Source organism: Aulonocara stuartgranti (genome assembly GCF_965226115.1).
Source record: "Aulonocara stuartgranti genome assembly, chromosome: 18".
Lineage (NCBI taxonomy): Eukaryota > Metazoa > Chordata > Actinopteri > Cichliformes > Cichlidae > Aulonocara > Aulonocara stuartgranti.
The window spans coordinates 5313155-5332730 of NC_138954.1; the positions used below are offsets into that span (position 1 = coordinate 5313155).

Genomic DNA, 19576 nt, shown 5'->3' on the forward strand with positions numbered 1-19576 from the left:
AACAGAATGGGCAGCAAAAAAAAAAAGAAAAAAAGAAAAAGAAAAATGCATATATCGATCACCTGTTGAGAAAGAAAAAAGAAAACAAGCAGAAGAGAACAAGTGTAATAGAATAAACAACATCACAATGATCTATGGGAATATGACAGTAAATACTAAATATTAAACATTATTGTGCAGCACATAAGATCAACAGAACACAGTGTGCTTTGAGGTAGGAGCCAAAAAGGGTGTAGTTTGTGGGTGTGATCACCCGTGTGTACACCTGTGAGCATGGACGCGCTTGTTTTTAAAAGGTTCCTTCATGTAATGATCTGCTAGAGGGTGTGGGGGGGCCACAGCCCCGTCCTCCAGGGCATGAAGCAGGTATGGAGGAGATCAAAACTCCAGACATCCAGAGGCCCGCAGAACACAAGAGACCAAGGAAGACCAACAGAGGGGCAGCCGCGCCACTGTCCCAGAAAGAGCTGAGGAGAGTCCCAGATGAGGGCTCACTCAGCAGCCGCGGAGCAGAAGCCAGGGGGAGTTGCAGTGACGCGCCCGTGAGCTCCGCCGGCAGCCAGCTGTGCCTGAGTGACCGAGCCCCAGGCCGAGAGGCCGGTGGCACCCCACCTCCGAAGTGGCCCGAGCGAGCCCCAGGCTCCAGGCCCCGATAAGGGGCCGCCAAGGAGTGAGCCGGTGTGTACCTGGACGCCCACCCCCGGACACAAAGAACCACCAACGCACCGATGTCTGAGGGAGTCCGCCACTGGCAGGGGAAGTGGGGGTGGGGGGAGATAGGCCTCCAAACCTTGGAGGCCTAAGATGTCCCCAGAGAGGTGGCGTCTGATACCCAACCTGACATATAGACACAGACATACAGGCACACACAGATACAAACATCCATTCCCACCCTCATGCTCTCATATGCACTTACTCCACACTCAACCAACGTGGAGACAGACATAAAGAGACGCTGTACACACGATCACACTCCCCAAGCATACTCTACGAACCGGGTCTAGGTACCCTTGCCCCTGGAGGGGGGAACTGCACCCAGACCCAGGTGGTGTTACCCTTTTCCCTGCGGTGGGGAGAGGCAGACCGCACCTTCATTGCTGAGGCTGCACCACTGAGCTGGGGTCCGTGTCGTGGTGGTAAACCCCTGTTGTGACTGTGGTTTTACATCTCCTATAAATACTACAAGATTTTTATTCTATTGTATATAGTATTTTATTTTATTCTAGTCTATTGTGTACAGTACCTTATTCTTATTCTTATTCTTAACATCTTATCCTATTCAATTCAATTCAATTCAATTCAATTTTATTTATATAGCGCCAAATCACAACAAAAGTCGCCTCAAGGCGCTTCATAGATACAGAGAAAAACCCAACAATCATATGACCCCCTATGAGCAAGCACTTTGGCGACAGTGGGAAGGAAAAACTCCCTTTTAACAGGAAGAAACCTCCGGCAGAACCAGGCTCAGGGAGGGGCGGCCATCTGCTGCGACCGGTTGGGGTGAGAGAAGGAAGACAGGATAAAGACATGCTGTGGAAGAGAGACAGAGGTTAATAACAGATATGATTCAATGCAGAGAGGTCTATTAATACATAGTGAGTGAGAAAGGTGACTGGAAAGGAAAAACTCAATGCATCATGGGAATCCCCCGGCAGCCTACATCTATTGCAGCATAACAAAGGGAGGATTCAGGGTCACCTGGTCCAGCCCTAACTATATCCAGTGTTTTCTAATTTTTGCTGTGTAACTTTCTGCTGTAACAAAAGAAATTTCCCACATGTGGGACTCGTAAAGGTTATCTTATCTGATGTTATCTCTTATCTTATCACCCAGGACTGACCTGATGTATTAAATGCACTGAAAAAGTTAAAAAAAACCCAAAAAAAACATGACCCTCACAGTGCTCACCAGCTGGCCCAGATGGGCGTAGGCACGATTGAGCAGTTATATCATGGCGTCCTCAGCCTCGAGGTGGGGCTGGTAACAAACTGAAGGAGATCCTGATGTGGCCTAACTATAGGGCGGAGCTGGTTGAGGATGAGTCTTTCCAGGCTCTAAATGTATGTAGTTTATTTATATTAATGTATTTGTATATTGTTATTTCACTTCCACTTCATGGACCGTACCAGAGAAATCAGGAGACCCTCGTTTATTAAAAAGATTTTATATAATTATTTTTAGAGTGACTATAATCAATGAAGGGATTATTCTTTGTTCTGTAAAATGATTAATGCTGGATCAAACTAAAGGGTTTTACAATAAATCAAACTTAAATCAAAGTATTTTCTTCTTTCTTTATTCCAGGATATCACTAATAATCTCATGGCAAAATTGCAGTTTTCTGCAAAGTACCAGACTTTATGTTGGACTGGACTGACCTGATGAGGGCAGTATTACGCCCTTGATACCTATAAAAGAGCAATAAAAGAAGAATAGCGGCAATGTCGCCATTGAGAGATCCCGAGTTAAGTTTGAAGACGTTGGTTTGGCGGTATCGGTTGTTGTTGCAATAATGTCTTCAGTTCAGCATCTGAGAGAGTTCATCAAGGAGAGATTAAATGCTGCTACAGAAGAAATCTTCTCAGAGTTTGAAAAAACGATCGTCCGGTATGAGGAGGAGATCCGTCAGATAAGACCGCTGGATATCAGACCCGGGATAAAGTCACACAATACAGGTGTGTAAATTTGTGGAGGCGTGGGGGGTTGCGGGATTGTGTGATTTACTTGGGCATGATCTAAATGCTTTGCATAAATGCATTGATCTAAACTAGTAATACACCCCAGTAAAGTGTATGCAGCTATATCTGTGCAGTGTTGAGAAGGTTACTCTTAAAATGTTTTTTACTACAGATTACAAATAAATGGCCCAAATGTAGTTTGAGTAACTTAAAATACATTTCAATGTGAATAATGTATTCTGAATACTTTGGTTTGGATTACTTGATATATTTTCCATTCTTTTTACAACTACATGAATGCACTATTGTCATGTGAATTATTGCTATTACTGAAGGCTACTAGCCACCTGTTACGCTCCTGTTTAGCCCCTAATCTCCTCAGTATGTTCAGCTGGTGCTAATTGGCCCCACCTAGTCTGGTGTTGATAAAAGCATACCTGAGGCAGGCTTTCAGGAAGCTCACTAGTCTTTGCCTTGGTAGCCATTTTAGCCAACCTGCTATGCCAATTTGAGATAAAACCTCTATCTCACTAACACTCTGGTATTCATCTCCTTTTTACTGTTGCGGCTTTTGAGCCGGTTTTCTGAGAGTCCATCCTACCTGACGAATCATCGTACCCATTGTTTCTGCGCATGCGCACAATACGAAATTAAGTTGCGAGCCGTCTTACCTTTGTGAAAATCAGCTAGAAAAATACTCTGACTGATAAAATTCAGTGCCAAACCATCCTGCCTTTGTGAATGTGACCTACAAGCATACTTTAACAGCTAAATTAAGTGGCAAATCGTCTTACCTTTGTTAATCTGAGCTAGAAACATACTCTGACTGGTAAAATCAAGTGCCACACCATGATACCTTTGTGACTGTGACCTACAACCATACTTTAATGTGTAAAATGTAGTGGCAAACCATCCTGGGCTTATGAATATGAGCTACAAGTATACTCTGATGGGCAAAGTTAAGTGGCAAACCGTCATACCTACTTAAATTTGTGGTGAAATTACTCTGTGAAAGCAGAAATGTGCACAAACTACTTGCAGTAGGACGTTTTGCCAAAGTAGGATGGTTTGTCAGAACACCGTAATGTCGTATAGAAAAAATATTCCCACCAAGCACACTCACCAATATTTTGTTTTCGAACTCCATTGCAGTTATTTCACACATTAAACCTTTGATAGAAAATAATAAAACAAAAGTAAACTGCAATAAATTACAGGTAGCAGTAAAACTAATAACTCTTTTATGCTATGTCCACACCAACATGGGTATTTTTCTATGCATTTGGTCCTTTCGTCCGCACGTAAACAGCGTTTCGAATCACCAAAAAGGTTGGAGAAAACTCAGTTTTTGCATTTACCTGTGGTCGACGAATACGGAGTTCATCGCACAATGTCAGAGATGTGTGCCTTTCACATCACGCTGTGCGCCATGTTATTGTTTACATGAGATTAATTTCTGCAATGGCAGATTCAAAATACTGTTAATCTTACTATCTGCAGTTTTTACACACTTGCATATACACAAGCAGCTATTGTCCCTCCATTTAGAAAGGTGGAGGTGTCATGGTGTAATTATTTTACGTGTAGTTTTTCTTTTCCCCTGTGTAATAATAGTCAACATTGCTATCAAAAAGTGGGTTCAAAAACATAAACAACTGTGGGATACTGTTTGTGCATGATTTGGACAGCCTAGCGCATCCTCCCGATGCAGGGGAAACAAATTCTGTTGGGGGTACCTACTGTAGGAGCCATATGAGTTGTTCCTTTTTTGACTAAGTGGGTTGGTTTAAATGGACTCACTGTATTGGTGCACGGGTGTGGGGCGTGTCTCATGGGTGTGGTAGATGATAAATGTGGTTGCACTCACCTGTTCACAGCACCTGATGTTGATGAGCAGAAAGGTAGGGTGAGCATGAGGCAAAACTTTCTGTTGATCGCAGCTTGAATGATTTTGATGTATTTTAACTGGAACTTAATGGTTTTTGTATATTTGTGCACTAATTGATGCCATGAACCAGGTTGTAATTTGACATAGTAGTTAGTGCAGTTATTGGAGAGTTGCAGTTATTGGTTTGTGCAGTCTGTGCATTTGTTTAATAGTTAATCCCATGTGCTGATTTATATATTGGACAGTTGCATGTGGAATAAAAGGAGCAAATGGTACAGAAGTGTATTTTATGCGTTTATTGTTGCGCGTCATCTGTGTCCTCATGTTTAGCCTGCCGCGGCCATAGGTTGGAGGAGCCGCAATACCTACCTTGGCACATGTGCAGGTGAAGCCAAAGGCACGCTATGCTTCATCATATTTTCTAGTCTTTGGCTTTGAAGGAAGTTGGTTTGGAAACATATTCGGCGATGCTTCAACCTCTGCTTTGTGTTTGTGTGGGAGCCCCGTCAAAAAAACCTGTCCGTTATTCTAGCAGTGTCCAAGCATTCTTCTTCGTTTGTTTTGTGGTGTCGCAAAATTTATTTATTTATTTATTTATTTATTTTTTTTCATTGGTTTCATCTTCACTGGCTATCAATCAAGATGAGGCAGAACCTGGTAGCTCCAAACAGAAGGACCAGCCAAAACAAATTGAGGATGTTATTCCTAAACCAGGGGCTCCCCCTGTAGGATGGACATTGTTTGGTTATGATAAATCTTACACAGATCAGAAAACTCTGCTATCCAAATTATGCCGCAAAGCGGTCTCCACCACCGACTCAAACACGACATTTCTGTTCGACCACCAATCATTTGAAAGGTTGTGGAGAGAGTTTATAGATGAGAAGCAAAAAAGAGCTGTCAGGTGCTCAAAATAAACCTTAGACTCAAGTGTAAGAACAAGCGGCTGTTACAACTTATATCTAAAAATATATGGTTTAATGCGTTGGTCAAAACACAAAGACTTCCAGTCTGCCGTCTTAAAGTACTTTAAGCTTTCATGATCATATTCAGATCATGCTACTGTTCGTTCGTTTGCTTGTTTATTCACATTGTGTGATGATCACTGGCACTCGCATCTAAAAATTAGACTCTGTACGGTTATCAACATCACCCAATGAACACATGACTATGAGTGAATGTTTCTGTGGCAGCATCTGCAAGAATGCAAGAGCCCTTGAAACCATAAGCTAAATTCTCAATAGGTGACCCCTTTTAAACCTTCTTGATCTATATTATCATCACATTCGTCACTATTTTCTTGTGTCCCTTTGTTGAACACGAAGGTCTGGATGATCAGCAGGTCAGTGACCAGGAAAGGAGCTCCAGTCTGGACCAGCAGAACACAGAGCCTTCAAAGATTAAAGAGGTACAGGAGGAAATCTCCATCATTGGGGAAGGAGAGCAGCTTGAACTGAAGCAGGAAGCTGAAAACATTTATGTCTGGACCGGAGAACAGCTGGTTTTGTTGTTGAATCCTGGAGTAAAGCTGACCATAATAGGTATGTGTTTGTGTGGGAGCCCCGTCAAAAAAACCTGTCCGTTATTCTAGCAGTGTCCAAGCATTCTTTTTTTTCTTTTCTTTTAACATTCCCCCTGCAATGGCTCTGCACCCCCCACTTTGGGAACCCCTGTAGTAGGCTAACGTTGTGCAATGTGACGAAATATATCTGATGATGAAATTAAAACATCTATCGTTTTGAATGACACACTATTGTTTGTTTTGTGGTGTCGCAAGACACATTTACAGCAATATTTTTTTCATTGGTTTCTTCACTGGCTATCAATCAAGATGAGGCAGAACCTGGTAGCTCCAAACAGAAGGACCAGCCAAAACAAATTGAGGATGTTATTCCTAAACCAGGGGCTCCCCCTGTAGGATGGACATTGTTTGGTTATGATAAATCTTACACGGATTAGAAAACTCAAACGCAAATTATGCCGCAAAGCGGTCTCCACCACAGACTCGAACACGACATTTCTGTTTGACCACCAATCATTTGAAAGGTTGTGGAGAGAGTTTATAGATGAGAAGCAAAAAAGAGCTGTCAGGTGCTCAAAATAAACCTTAGACTCAAGTGTAAGAACAGGCTTTTCCCCAAAACACGCCATATAATAAATACTCAGAACGAAAATGGCGGCCGTTACAACTTGTATCTAAAAATATATGGTTTAATGTGTTGGTCAAAACACAAAGACTTCCAGTCTGCCGTCTTAAAGTACTTTAAGCTTTCATGATCATATTCAGATCATGCTACTGTTCGTTCGTTTGCTTGTTTATTCACATTGTGTGATGATCACTGGCACTCGCATCTAAAAATTACTCTGTACGGTTATCAACATCACCCAATGAACACATGACTATGAGTGAATGTTTCTGTGGCAGCATCTGCAAGAATGCAAGAGCCCTTGAAACCATAAGCTAAATTCTCAATAGGTGACCCCTTTTAATCCTTCTTGATCTTTATTATTATCACATTCGTCACTATTTTCTTGTGTCCCTTTGTTGAACACGAAGGTCTGGATGATCAGCAGGTCAGTGACCAGGAAAGGAGCTCCAATCTGGACCAGCAGAACACAGAGCCTTCAGAGATTAAAGAGGTACAGGAGGAAATCATCATTGGGGAAGGAGAGCAGCTTGAACTGAAGCAGAAAGCTGAAAGCATTTATGTCTGGACCGGAGAACGGCTGGATTTGTGCAATCCTGGAGTAAAGCGGACCAGAATAGGTATGTAAAAGTGTCATATACAGATTTCATAATATAGAAATGAATAGGACTCATCAAAATGTCACAAATGGTAAATGGCCTGTATTTATATAGCGCTTTACTAGTCCCTAAGGACCCCAAAGCGCTTTACATATCCAGTCATCCACCCATTCACACACACATTCGCACACTGGTGATGGCAAGCTACATTGTAACCACAGCCACCCTGGGGCGCACTGACAGAGGCGACACAAAGACACATGGTGTGCATTACCGCCTGGGATACTGCCTCACTGAAGACATGTTTTCTTTTAGCACAGTAAAATAAAACCTGGATTTCAAATCTTCTGTTTAATAAAAAACAAAAAATTCCACCAGATTGAATTCATGTTAGTCCAGAACTGTACACAGTATGTAGAAAAATGTTGAGACGATGAAAACTGGATTATTGGCCACAAGGACCAAGTTGGAGTGGCAAGCTGTATGCCTCATAAATGATGACTTTCTGCATGTAGACAGAAATCTCCGCTGTTCACTGCATGAGAGAGAATATTTGAATATTGCTCACATATAGAATAGAATTCAAGTTTGTCATTGCACATGTCACAGGTACAAGGCAACAAAATGCAGTTTGCATCCATCCAGAAGTGCTTTAGCCATGATATAGATATATTACAAATAGATATTAGAAATAATATAGATATGTGAGTATATTACAGAAATGGGTCTATTATGGTATGTTATAATGTACACGGTATGAAGTATGTTATGAATATGCTATATCTATAAGTATGTACAGGCTGTAGTGAGTACAAGCTATGAACAGGATATAAATATAAAAAAACTATACAGAAATATGAGATATACAGAAATGTGAACTATGCAGGTTATAAACAGTTGTAGATTTAAAAAATTATCATACACTAACATAATTATCCCCATTAGGACTGAACAATCAGTTTAAAATATTGATTTGAAACTAAGCTTTTAACAAACCATCACATTGTGCTGTAATGTCATCACAGCACAAGACCTGTGCAGTGATGTTATCGGTGGATTTCCTGATTGTGTGGCCAATCCATCATCACTTTCTTTCAGAACTGGTATTGCTATTGGTTCCTGGTTTGTTCTTGACTACTTTTTTTTTTCTTTTTTCTTTTTTTTTCTTTTTTCTTTCTTTTTTTTTTTTTTTAAATCTTCCCTGGCCACTGGATATAGAGGATTTGCTGCAAAAAGATGTTGATGAATGTCTATAACATACAGAGCGCTGTCTTTGTCCTGCTCCATGTTTATGTAAAACATGGAGCAGGACTTACAAACAGATTTTAAGAGAATGCTAACTGCCCTAACAGTACTGACCTTATGAAAGCATACGAGAGAAGAAAATTAAGAAAATATACAAACAGGGTTCCATTGCACTAAGAATCATGAAACTCTCATTCCTTGTGTGAGGTGATATGGCATTATTAAAGAAAAGTCTCCCATATCCTATTTAATAAATAAATAAAAAAATAAAAACAACTCCCACTATGATTTGTGCATAAATGATTCTTCAGTTTGTCTAACATGGCCTCCTTCACTCAGTTCAATTCTATTTTATTCATATAGGGAAATACAGTGGGATGCAAAAGTTTGGGCAACCTTGTTAATAGTCATTATATTCCTGTATAAATCATTGGTTGTTAAAATAAAAAATGTCAGTTAAATATATCATATGGGAGACACACAGTGATATTTAAGAAGTGAAATGAAGTTTATTGGATTTACAGAAAGTGTGCAATAGTTGTTTAAACAAAATCAGGCAGGTGCATAAATTTGGGCACCACAAAAAAGGACATGAAATCAACATTTTGTGGATCTGCCTTTTGCAGAAATTACAGCCTCTAAATGCTTCCTGTAGGTTCCAATGAGAGTCTGGATTGTGGTTGAAGGTAATTTGGACCATTCCCCTTTATAAAACATCTCTAGTTCATTCAGGTTTGATGGCTTCCAAGCATGGACAGCTCTCTTTAACTCGCACCCAAGATTTTCAGTAATTTTCAGGTCTGGGGACAGAGATGGCCATTCCAGAACGTTGTACCTGTGCAACGGGTGAAGTGTCTCGCCTAAGGACACAACGGCCGAGACTGTCCAAGCCGGGGCTCGAACCGGTAACCTTCCGATTACAAGGCGAACTCCCAACTCTTGAGCCACGAAATCAAATCCTTCAGAAGCTGCATTTGTAGGCTGACTGCGTTACAGCGACTCGACTAAGGCTGTCCAAATTCAAAGAATCCTCCAACTGCGGCCGGCAAATGTCCTTCATTTCCAGATTTGAAGGATGGGTCGGGTGTATCCTTCGCTGCCCAACCTATCCCAGGATTCATAGCGTGGCCCAGCCAATTCCAGTTTCCAACAATGGCAGCAGCTTCTTAGTTTTAATATTACCTTTATTACTCCTTCTGAAGCTCAATAAGGATAAAACTGAAATCCTCCTTATTGGCACCAAATCCAACCTTTTGAAGGCAAACCACTTCTGACTCACTATCGATAACTCCAGTTTTCCCTTCTCCTCAGGTTAAGAGCCTTGGTGTCATCCTAGACTGTTCACTTTCCTATAAATCTCACATCAATAATCTCACCTGTTCTGCCTATTTCCATCTACGCAACACTAACAGATTTCGTCCTTCTCTTGTCACCCAGTCTACATCCATTCTTGCCCAGTCTTGTTACCTCCCGACTACTACAACTCTCTCTTGCATGGTCTCCCCCAAAAATCCCTCCATAAGATTCAACTGGTTCAGAACTCTGCTGCTCACATTATCACCAGAACTGCCTCCTACCAGCACATCACCCCTGTTCTTCAGGAACTTCACTGGCTCCCTGTGAAATTCTGGATAGTTTTCAAACTTCTTGTGCTCATCTTCAAGGCCATTCATAACCTCGCACCTCCTTACCTTTCTGACCTGTTAACCACTACCTTTTCTGTCCGCTCACTTCAATCTTCTTCTTCTATCCAGCTTTCTGTGCCTTCCTTCCGCCTCACCAGGATGGGAAGCAGAGCTTTTAGCTGTTCTGCTCCCAGGCTGTGGAACTCTATACCCCCAGGTATAAGAAAGATTGGCTCTCTCACCCAGTTTAAATCTCAATGAGCCTAATCAGGGCCACCTGATCCAGCCATAAATGTATGCTTTATCAAAAAGGAAATTTTTAAGCCTAATCTTTTTTTTTTTTTTAAAAAGAGTGTCTGTTTTCCGAATCCAAACTGGCAGCTTTTTCCACAGAAGAGGGACCTGAAAGCTGAAGGCTCTACCTCCCATTCTCCCCAACTTTAAGGCAATGAATGGTTAATCTAAACAATAAATAAATCCTGAAGTGAGTGTCCTGTAAAGTTTTTGAATAATTTTAAGCAAACTTTTAAATGTTTTGTGCACTTTGATAACAAAATTTAAGAGATACCACTTTGTGCTTTTGTTTGATTATATATCGTCTTTATTTTCTCATCGTAGCTGATCTGTCTAAGCCATATGCTTACCATGTAGAGACCTTCTAATGGTTGTAATTTCTCAAATGTATGTTTTTTGATTTAGATTTAAGATTTCCACAACATGACTGTAAGGACGAGGATGGGCTCACAACTCAGCAGGTCTGTAACCAGGAGAAGAACTCCAGTCTACACCAGGAGGATCCTTCACAGATTAAAGAGGAACAAGAGGAACTCTGTACCAGTGAAGTAGAAAAACGGTTGTTCTAAAGCAGGAGACTGAAACTTTTCCTGCTCGTGAAGAAAATGATCATAGTGAACCAGAACCAAGCAGTGACCAGCTCCATTCTCACAAATCTCCTGACACAGATCAGGATGAAGTCAAGGGTGGTAACTCGCACAGAAATGAGTGGGAGCAAATCGTATCAGGCCCGAGTGTTCAAAATTCCGACACCGCACATTTATGTAGCACCTGTGGGAAAAGGGGTTTTTTTTTTTTTTTGTTTTTTGTTTTTTGTTTTTTTGGAAGTCAAGCTTGACTAGACACATGCAAATTCACACCGGTGAGAAACCACATTCCTGTAGCACCTGTGGGAAAAGGTTTAATCATAAAAGCCATTTGAAAATACACATGGAATTCCATGCAAATGAAAAACGATATTCCTGTAGCACTTGTGGGAAAAGATTTTATATAAAATCAAATTTGAGAAGCCACATGCGAATTCACACAGTTGAGAAGCCATATTCTTGTACCACTTGTGGGAAAAGATTTAGGTGGACGTCAGATTTGACTAGACACATGCAAATTCACACAGGTGAGAAGCCACATTCTTGTAGCACCTCTAGAAAAGATTCAGGTAAAGGGAAACTTGAAATAACACATGCCAGTTCACAAAAGTGAAAAACCACACTGTTTCAGCACCTGTGTGAAACATTTTAGTTCTCCAGTACAGTTGAAAATGCAATTAGGAAAAGATGCTACATGCTAAGTTTCATTCTTAGAAAATGGTGGTGGTAGAACACATAAACAGTGTTTGGGTCATTGAAAACTGAAAATTTAAAAAGGCTTTCGGAAGCTCAGTTTCTGTTTTGACACATGGACAAGACAAACTTTTTGTCTTGTCCACCATAAAATGTGTGCACCTTTATCACCTTTTTCTGACATCATTGTTTTATAGTTTATAGGCTTTGTCTTTGCTGAAGTTTCTTCATTTTCTTTGGCATGGCCTCGACAGTGCTTGAGATATTTTTAGTGTCTTGATGTAAAAATAACTATTTCTCCAAAACGCACTTGGAAATATCAGTTTAAAAAAACTACCCATGTAGTAGTTGGATTGACATTATGGCAAGTGCTTTTCAGATGGAAAGGGAATATTTTAGGGAATGACAATGTTGACAAGTTGATCTGTTCTCAAATTGTCTGTGATCCATATTTTAAGCTCATTTATTATTTATATTTATAACATAACTTATGGACTAATGTGTCATTTTAACAGTGTGTTCCATTTTGACATTAAACAAATCCAGTTTAAGATTGTAGATAATTCAGTTTAAAGATAAAATATTGATAATTATATAATAAAGGAGGAGGAGCTGGTGACTCATCTCCCATAAAGGAGCTCAGAAGTTCCCCAGGAGTCTTCATCTTTATTTATCTTTGTTTGCTTTTGGCCTCCATGTGCTTATGTCAAACATACTAGAGAGCTTTTTTATTTTATTTTATCTTGTATGTTCAATAAAAACTGTTGGCATCAAACTTTACATCTCCTGTAAATTTTGTGTTTTGGTTTAAATTGTGTTCCAAAACCCTGAATCAACATCTTTCCAGCCTTTAGAAATTCTGAAAAGCCTTTAAAACATGCGACTGCACAATCCTGCTGCTCTTTGAAAAACTAACAGTACTTCCAAATGAGCTGTTAAACAGGGCTTTGTGTGATCTGCCTTTTGGTGAAGCATTCTCGTCCTCACTTTCCAGGGCCCTATTTCAGGAAGCCGGTTTAGAAAACTCAGTGAAAAACGATACTCAGGGTTGAGTAACCCCGAACTGTCCAACTCGGAATATTCGGTTTCAGAAAGGCTGATAACAATCAGTTCAATCAACGCGGAGTTGCTTTAACCCCAAGTTAAGCGCGCGCACGAGGATACATAAAGCCCTGATTAGTGGAGCACAGATTAAGCGAGTCACCATGGAGACGGAGGGAAAGAAGGCGCGGTCAATGTATTTTACAGCGCTTGAGGCCGAAATTCTGATGGCAGCATATGCCGATAACATGCAAATTTTGCGGGAAAAAAGTAACACAGCCTCAGCTGCGAAACAAAGGGAGCATGCATGGCAAAACAAAGCCGACAGAGTCAATGCGTGAGTGTTAATTTAAACATTGATCTAGGGATTTCCACCCATTTAACACGTTATTTTATTATATTTTATTTTATTTTATTTTTTATACATTTTATTTTGTGATGTGAGCGCAGGTGCAACCCAACAGGCCCCAAACGTTCCTGGCAGCAAGTAAAAATGAAATATAAAAATATAGTCCAAACAGGTAAGGTGTAATTGTATTATGAGCCATAGTGCTTGGTCTGTTTGTCCCATGTAAATCAATTGCAGTTAGAGGCTACATTAATTTTCTTTCTGTAAGCACTTATTGAAATTATCTGAGCACATTACAAGTACATATTTGCTTACTCTGTATGCTCAAATGTGACCCCGTTATAGCCAACAGAAAAAAAGCGGAGGCCTGAAAAACAGGTGGGGGACCTCCACCACCACCACTCACAGAGGCTGAGCAGTTGGCTTCCACATTTGTGATAATGTTGGCAGCATCACATATGATCTTCACAGTGCAGAGAACACAAATTAGCATCCATTACTATAATGAAATAATTTGTTAGTTTGAAATGCTACAGGGAACTATGTACCTGTACATTAATGCTGTGGAAAGACTTCCTGTTCATAGTCTCCTTCATTTACTGAAGGAGCAATGATTGGAATGTGAGTGCCATCTATACAGCCAATCACGCCTGGGAACCGTGAGAATAAATGTAAAATTTAAGTAGTAGTTCAAGTATCACCACATCATGAATTAAGTTTTGGTCATCCTGATACCTGCAATTTTGTGGCATCCCTCTTTGATAAATCTTGTGGGTCTATGACCGGGGAACACCACAGACGAGTACAGGAGACGTTTCAGTGCAACTGTAACATTCCTGACTGCCCGACAGACGGTAGCCTTGGAAACGTGCTCAGTGTCACCAATATTATACAGAAAGCTCCCGTTTGCAAAAAACCGAAGTGCAATACAAATATGTACAGAACTGAGAGGATGTCCGCGATGTGTCACATGAGCAATATTAGGCCTGAGGATGTTATTCAAATGAATTATAGATTGTGCTGAAAAACTGTAACGTTCACACAGAAAATCATCAGGAAATGATAAAATGCGCGCAATCACTCTCTCCCGGCAGAGAGCTCTGCAGAGAATTTGGGCTTCAACATCTACTGGCTCTTCAAGGAAGGGGCAGGCCATGTCTGACACTTCCTACAGTCAGGTTTCCGACAAAGAGGCGGAGAGAGTCGGGGTTAGTAGAAGTAAACCTGCTAGGGGGCAGGTTAGCTTCACGGAGTGTGTCATCATAGTAACTCACTCAGGATTAATCTAAACTCACTTTGTGAAACTGAAAACCCAGAGTTTTCGTTAACTCACGGTATGCTTACTCAGAGTTTGCACTAAACCGGCTTCCTGAAATAGGGCCCAGGTCCTCAACCGTACTCCATCAATGTCTTCTGAAGTTGTTTCAGAACAAAAGTGGAGCACATAATAGCAAACACTGAACACACAACTCCCCTGTCTGCTAAGAGCATGTCTTCCTTTTTTATACCACCATCAGTGACATGAAAAAAGATTAAAACAAATCTGCGATGGTATTTTCAGATCAAGTTAGCCAATTAGTCATCAGAGTGGACTTAATGCAGTCCACAATTCCTTAGGAGGTACCCAACATGAATTTAAACCAGCATGCAATTTAATTAAATAACACACCCCTCCCTCTCGGAGCTTCAGTAACACAAATTTGCATCAAAATCTTGATTAAATCAAAATTCAAGAATCGTCTTAACTGTCTGAGTTAGGTTCAGTCTTCACAGTCACTGGAAGCTCTAATCTTACCGACGTACAGGTTCCAGACCACAACTGAGGCAGCAAATAGTGATGGGTCGGTCGCGAACAAAATGGCTCCTAGAGCCGGATCTTTGAAGTGAACGATGCGAGCCGGTACAGAGAAAGGTACAGTAAAGAAAATGAGTGACACCAAGAAAAGAAGCAAAGTCTGGAGCCATTTCAATCTTTTTGTCAAAACAAAGGCAGAGTGTAGAGTCTACAAGAAAAGGATATCATATAGAGCCGGCTCCACAAACAACATGCACAGGCACCTAAGAACTGTCCACCCATCAGTGCAATGGGAAGATAAAACGCAGTCAGTTGAGTGTGATATTATTATTTCTAAATGCCAACCTTTCTCTTAATTAAAGATCTGGGCGTTCTTTTTTTCACCCTTTTTTCCATATTTTAGTTTATATTTTACTGTGTTGTGGTTTGCAGTGTTTTGTGTTGTTTCACTTTAAATTTGTTTAAAAGGAAAAAGCTGAAAATTTAAGTAGTTAAAAGTTGAAATGTATGAAATGTAAATAGTTGGTTTTTGTATTTTATAATTTATTTATTTCATTTTTTGTGGAGTGAATAAATAAAAGAATATTTACAGTGGCCCCTAGAGACAAAGCACGTACAAACTCCAAAACACAACAGAAGTGCTCCAGAATGCTAAGGGCCGTGTTGAGCTTTTGTTACCTAGTGGCTACACAAGCCAGCAAGTACCAACAATCGGATTGGGTGTGTGGTAGTAACAGGTAAATGAAGTTTGTTTGTTTGTTTTTTCAATTATTTGAAAAAATAGATATATATATATAGTTTTTTAAAAACAAAAACAATAGACATATGCATTCGATTAGTGTAATTTAAGTGATCTAGGTAGCTCTGTATCAGAAGTTCAGTTAACGCTAGAAATGTGCTTTGGAATTTCTAAGTGCTTTGGAGTTTGTACGCGTTTCGTCTCTAGGGTTCCCCATAAGTATTTATATATAAACATACATAAAGAAAACCACGTTTTTTACATTACTATTTCCTTTTGTGCATAATTTTATATTGTTGTTGATAATTAATTAAAGCAACAAATCAACCTGAAGAGCCGGTTCGGAGCCGAAAGAGCCGGCTCTTTTTAGTGAGCCGAGTCGAAAGAGCCGGTTCTCTAAAAAGAGCCGGAAATCCCATCACTAGCAGCAAATCCAAAAGTGCTTTTCTCCACAGAACCAAACTAGGCCGGTCCTGAAAAGAAGTAACTAACAGGTGTTATACTAATTCATAATGTTTATCATTTTATTACACCATGCAGGCTGCACTTCATTTACCTCAGTGGCAATATAGTGAATTAGACATGTGTAATTAATCTCGTTTGACGTATAGATAGGTGGTCTTGTTATGTATTTAACCCATGTAGAAATTCTCTGCCCACTCACAATTTGAAAATTGTGAAAATTTGTTTATGCTTTATTTTTATTTATTCCTTCTATTGTCTAATATAACTTTGACCCGTGTCCACCAGGGGTGGTGAGTGACCTGGATGGACCCAGATAGCACTTTAGCTCAGTCCTACCACTAGTTGATACTAACTTACTTATATTTTTTCTCAAGTGAATTTAGTAATTCATGTAGCAAAAGTCCCTGTCCTTGAGATCGTCACTGTCTCCTCTGGCAGAGCTTCGACACCATTCAGAGGGAGACTGGGAACATTGAGTCTAAATGGACCATGTTCAGCACCTTCATTGCTTTTTTTTTTTTTTTTTTTTTTTTTTTTTGCCTGTCCCGTTTGGCTCTTTTGCCATCAGAATTATTGTCTAAAGGCAAAGAAAGATGCCCACGGATTTACTTTACCAAATTGACCATCCCAGCCTTGCCATAATGGTCCATTTGATTCACCTTTTATTGTTTATTTTATTTTCACTTGCTGAATACGGGACAGAGGGAAGAGAAACAGCTGAGAAGAGGGACGGGGGAGAAGGGCAAAAAACAAAAACCAACAGAATGGGCAGCAAAAAAAAAAAGAAAAAAAGAAAAATGCATATATCGATCACCTGTTGAGAAAGAAAAAAGAAAACAAGCAGAAGAGAACAAGTGTAATAGAATAAACAACATCACAATGATCTATGGGAATATGACAGTAAATACTAAATATTAAACATTATTGTGCAGCACATAAGATCAACAGAACACAGTGTGCTTTGAGGTAGGAGCCAAAAAGGGTGTAGTTTGTGGGTGTGATCACCCGTGTGTACACCTGTGAGCATGGACGCACTTGTTTTTAAAAGGTTCCTTCATGTAATGATCTGCTAGAGGGTGTGGGGGGGCCACAGCCCCGTCCTCCAGGGCATGAAGCAGGTATGGAGGCGATCAAAACTCCAGACATCCAGAGGCCCTCAGAACACAAGAGACCAAGGAAGACCAACAGAGGGGCAGCCGCGCCACTGTCCCAGAAAGAGCTGAGGAGAGTCCCAGATGAGGGCTCACTCAGCAGCCGCGGAGCAGAAGCCAGGGGGAGTTGCAGTGACGCGCCCGTGAGCTCCGCCGGCAGCCATCTGTGCCTGAGTGACCGAGCCCCAGGCCGAGAGGCCGGTGGCACCCCACCTCCGAAGTGGCCCGAGCGAGCCCCAGGCTCCAGGCCCCGATAAGCGGCCGCCAAGGAGTGAGCCGGTGTGTACCTGGACGCCCACCCCCGGACACAAAGAACCACCAACGCACCGATGTCTGAGGGAGTCCGCCACTGGCAGGGGAAGTGGGGGTGGGGGGAGATAGGCCTCCAAACCTTGGAGGGCCTAAGATGTCCCCAGAGAGGTGGCGTCTGATACCCAACCTGACATATAGACACAGACATACAGGCACACACAGACACAAACATCCATTCCCACCCTCATGCTCTCATATGCACTTACTCCACACTCAACCAACGTGGAGACAGACATAAAGAGACGCTGTACACACGATCACACTCCCCAAGCATACTCTACGAACCGGGTCTAGGTACCCTTGCCCCTGGAGGGGGGAACTGCACCCAGACCCAGGTGGTGTTACCCTTTTCCCTGCGGTGGGGAGAGGCAGACCGCACCTTCATTGCTGAGGCTGCACCACTGAGCTGGGGTCCGTGTCGTGGTGGTAAACCCCTGTTGTGACTGTGGTTTTACATCTCCTATAAATACTACAAGATTTTTATTCTATTGTATATAGTATTTTATTTTATTCTAGTCTATTGTGTACAGTACCTTATTCTTATTCTTATTCTTAACATCTTATCCTATTCCAGTGTTTTCTAATTTTTGCTGTGTAACTTTCTGCTGTAACAAAAGAAATTTCCCACATGTGGGACTCGTAAAGGTTATCTTATCTGATGTTATCTCTTATCTTATCACCCAGGACTGACCTGATGTATTAAATGCACTGAAAAAGTAAAAAAAAAACAAAAAAAAAACATGACCCTCACAGTGCTCACCAGCTGGCCCAGATGGGCGTAGGCACGATTGAGCAGTTATATCATGGCGTCCTCAGCCTCGAGGTGGGGCTGGTAACAAACTGAAGGAGATCCTGATGTGGCCTAACTATAGGGCGGAGCTGGTTGAGGATGAGTCTTTCCAGGCTCTAAATGTATGTAGTTTATTTATATTAATGTATTTGTATATTGTTATTTCACTTCCACTTCATGGACCGTACCAGAGAAATCGGGAGACCCTCGTTTATTAAAAAGATTTTATATAATTATTTTTAGAGTGACTATAATCAATGAAGGGATTATTCTTTGTTCTGTAAAATGATTAATGCTGAATCAAACTAAAGGGTTTTACAATAAATTAAACTTAAATCAAAGTATTTTCTTCTTTCTTTATTCCAGGATATCACTAATAATCTCATGGCAAAATTGCAGTTTTCTGCAAAGTACCAGACTTTATGTTGGACTGGACTGACCTGATGAGGGCAGTATTACGCCCTTGATACCTATAAAAGAGCAATAAAAGAAGAATAGCGGCAATGTCGCCATTGAGAGATCCCGAGTTAAGTTTGAAGACGTTGGTTTGGCGGTATCGGTTGTTGTTGCAATAATGTCTTCAGTTCAGCATCTGAGAGAGTTCATCAAGGAGAGATTAAATGCTGCTACAGAAGAAATCTTCTCAGAGTTTGAAAAAACGATCGTCCGGTATGAGGAGGAGATCCGTCAGCTAAGACTGCTTAATATCAGACCCGGGATAAAGTCACACAATACAGGTGTGTAAATTTGTGGAGGCGTGGGGGGTTGCGGGATTGTGTGATTTACTTGGGCATGATCTAAATGCTTTGCATAAATGCATTGATCTAAACTAGTAATACACCCCAGTAAAGTGTATGCAGCTATATCTGTGCAGTGTTGAGAAGGTTACTCTTAAAATGTTTTCTACTACAGATTACAAATAAATGGCCCAAATGTAGTTTGAAATGTATTTTGTTAAGTTACTCAATGTGAATAATGTATTCTGAATACTTTGGTTTGGATTACTTGATATATTTTCCATTCTTTTTACAACTACATGAATGCACTATTGTCATGTGAATTATTGCTATTACTGAAGGCTACTAGCCACCTGTTACGCTCCTGTTTAGCCCCTAATCTCCTCAGTATGTTCAGCTGGTGCTAATTGGCCCCACCTAGTCTGGTGTTGATAAAAG

General features: G+C 40.8%; 1 protein-coding gene across 6 annotated transcripts in view; it reads left to right on the forward strand.

Moving 5' to 3' along the window:
• Positions 1-2432: 2432 nt before the first annotated feature.
• LOC309694500 (uncharacterized protein) overlaps positions 2433-19576 on the forward strand; it is a 42700-nt gene continuing 25556 nt past the window's right edge. For 4 of the 6 annotated variants that reach the window (XM_082514635.1, XM_082514636.1, XM_082514638.1 and 1 more), the window contains exons 1-2: positions 2433-2678; positions 5895-6110. In XM_082514635.1, the coding sequence (XP_082370761.1) occupies positions 2516-2678; positions 5895-6110 (379 nt within the window). In that variant the 5' untranslated portion in view covers positions 2433-2515. Of the gene's footprint in view, positions 2679-5894; positions 6111-7126; positions 7337-18899; positions 19139-19576 lie in introns of those variants that run through there. The other 2 variants (XM_082514639.1, XM_082514637.1) reach the window with 2 other exon arrangements.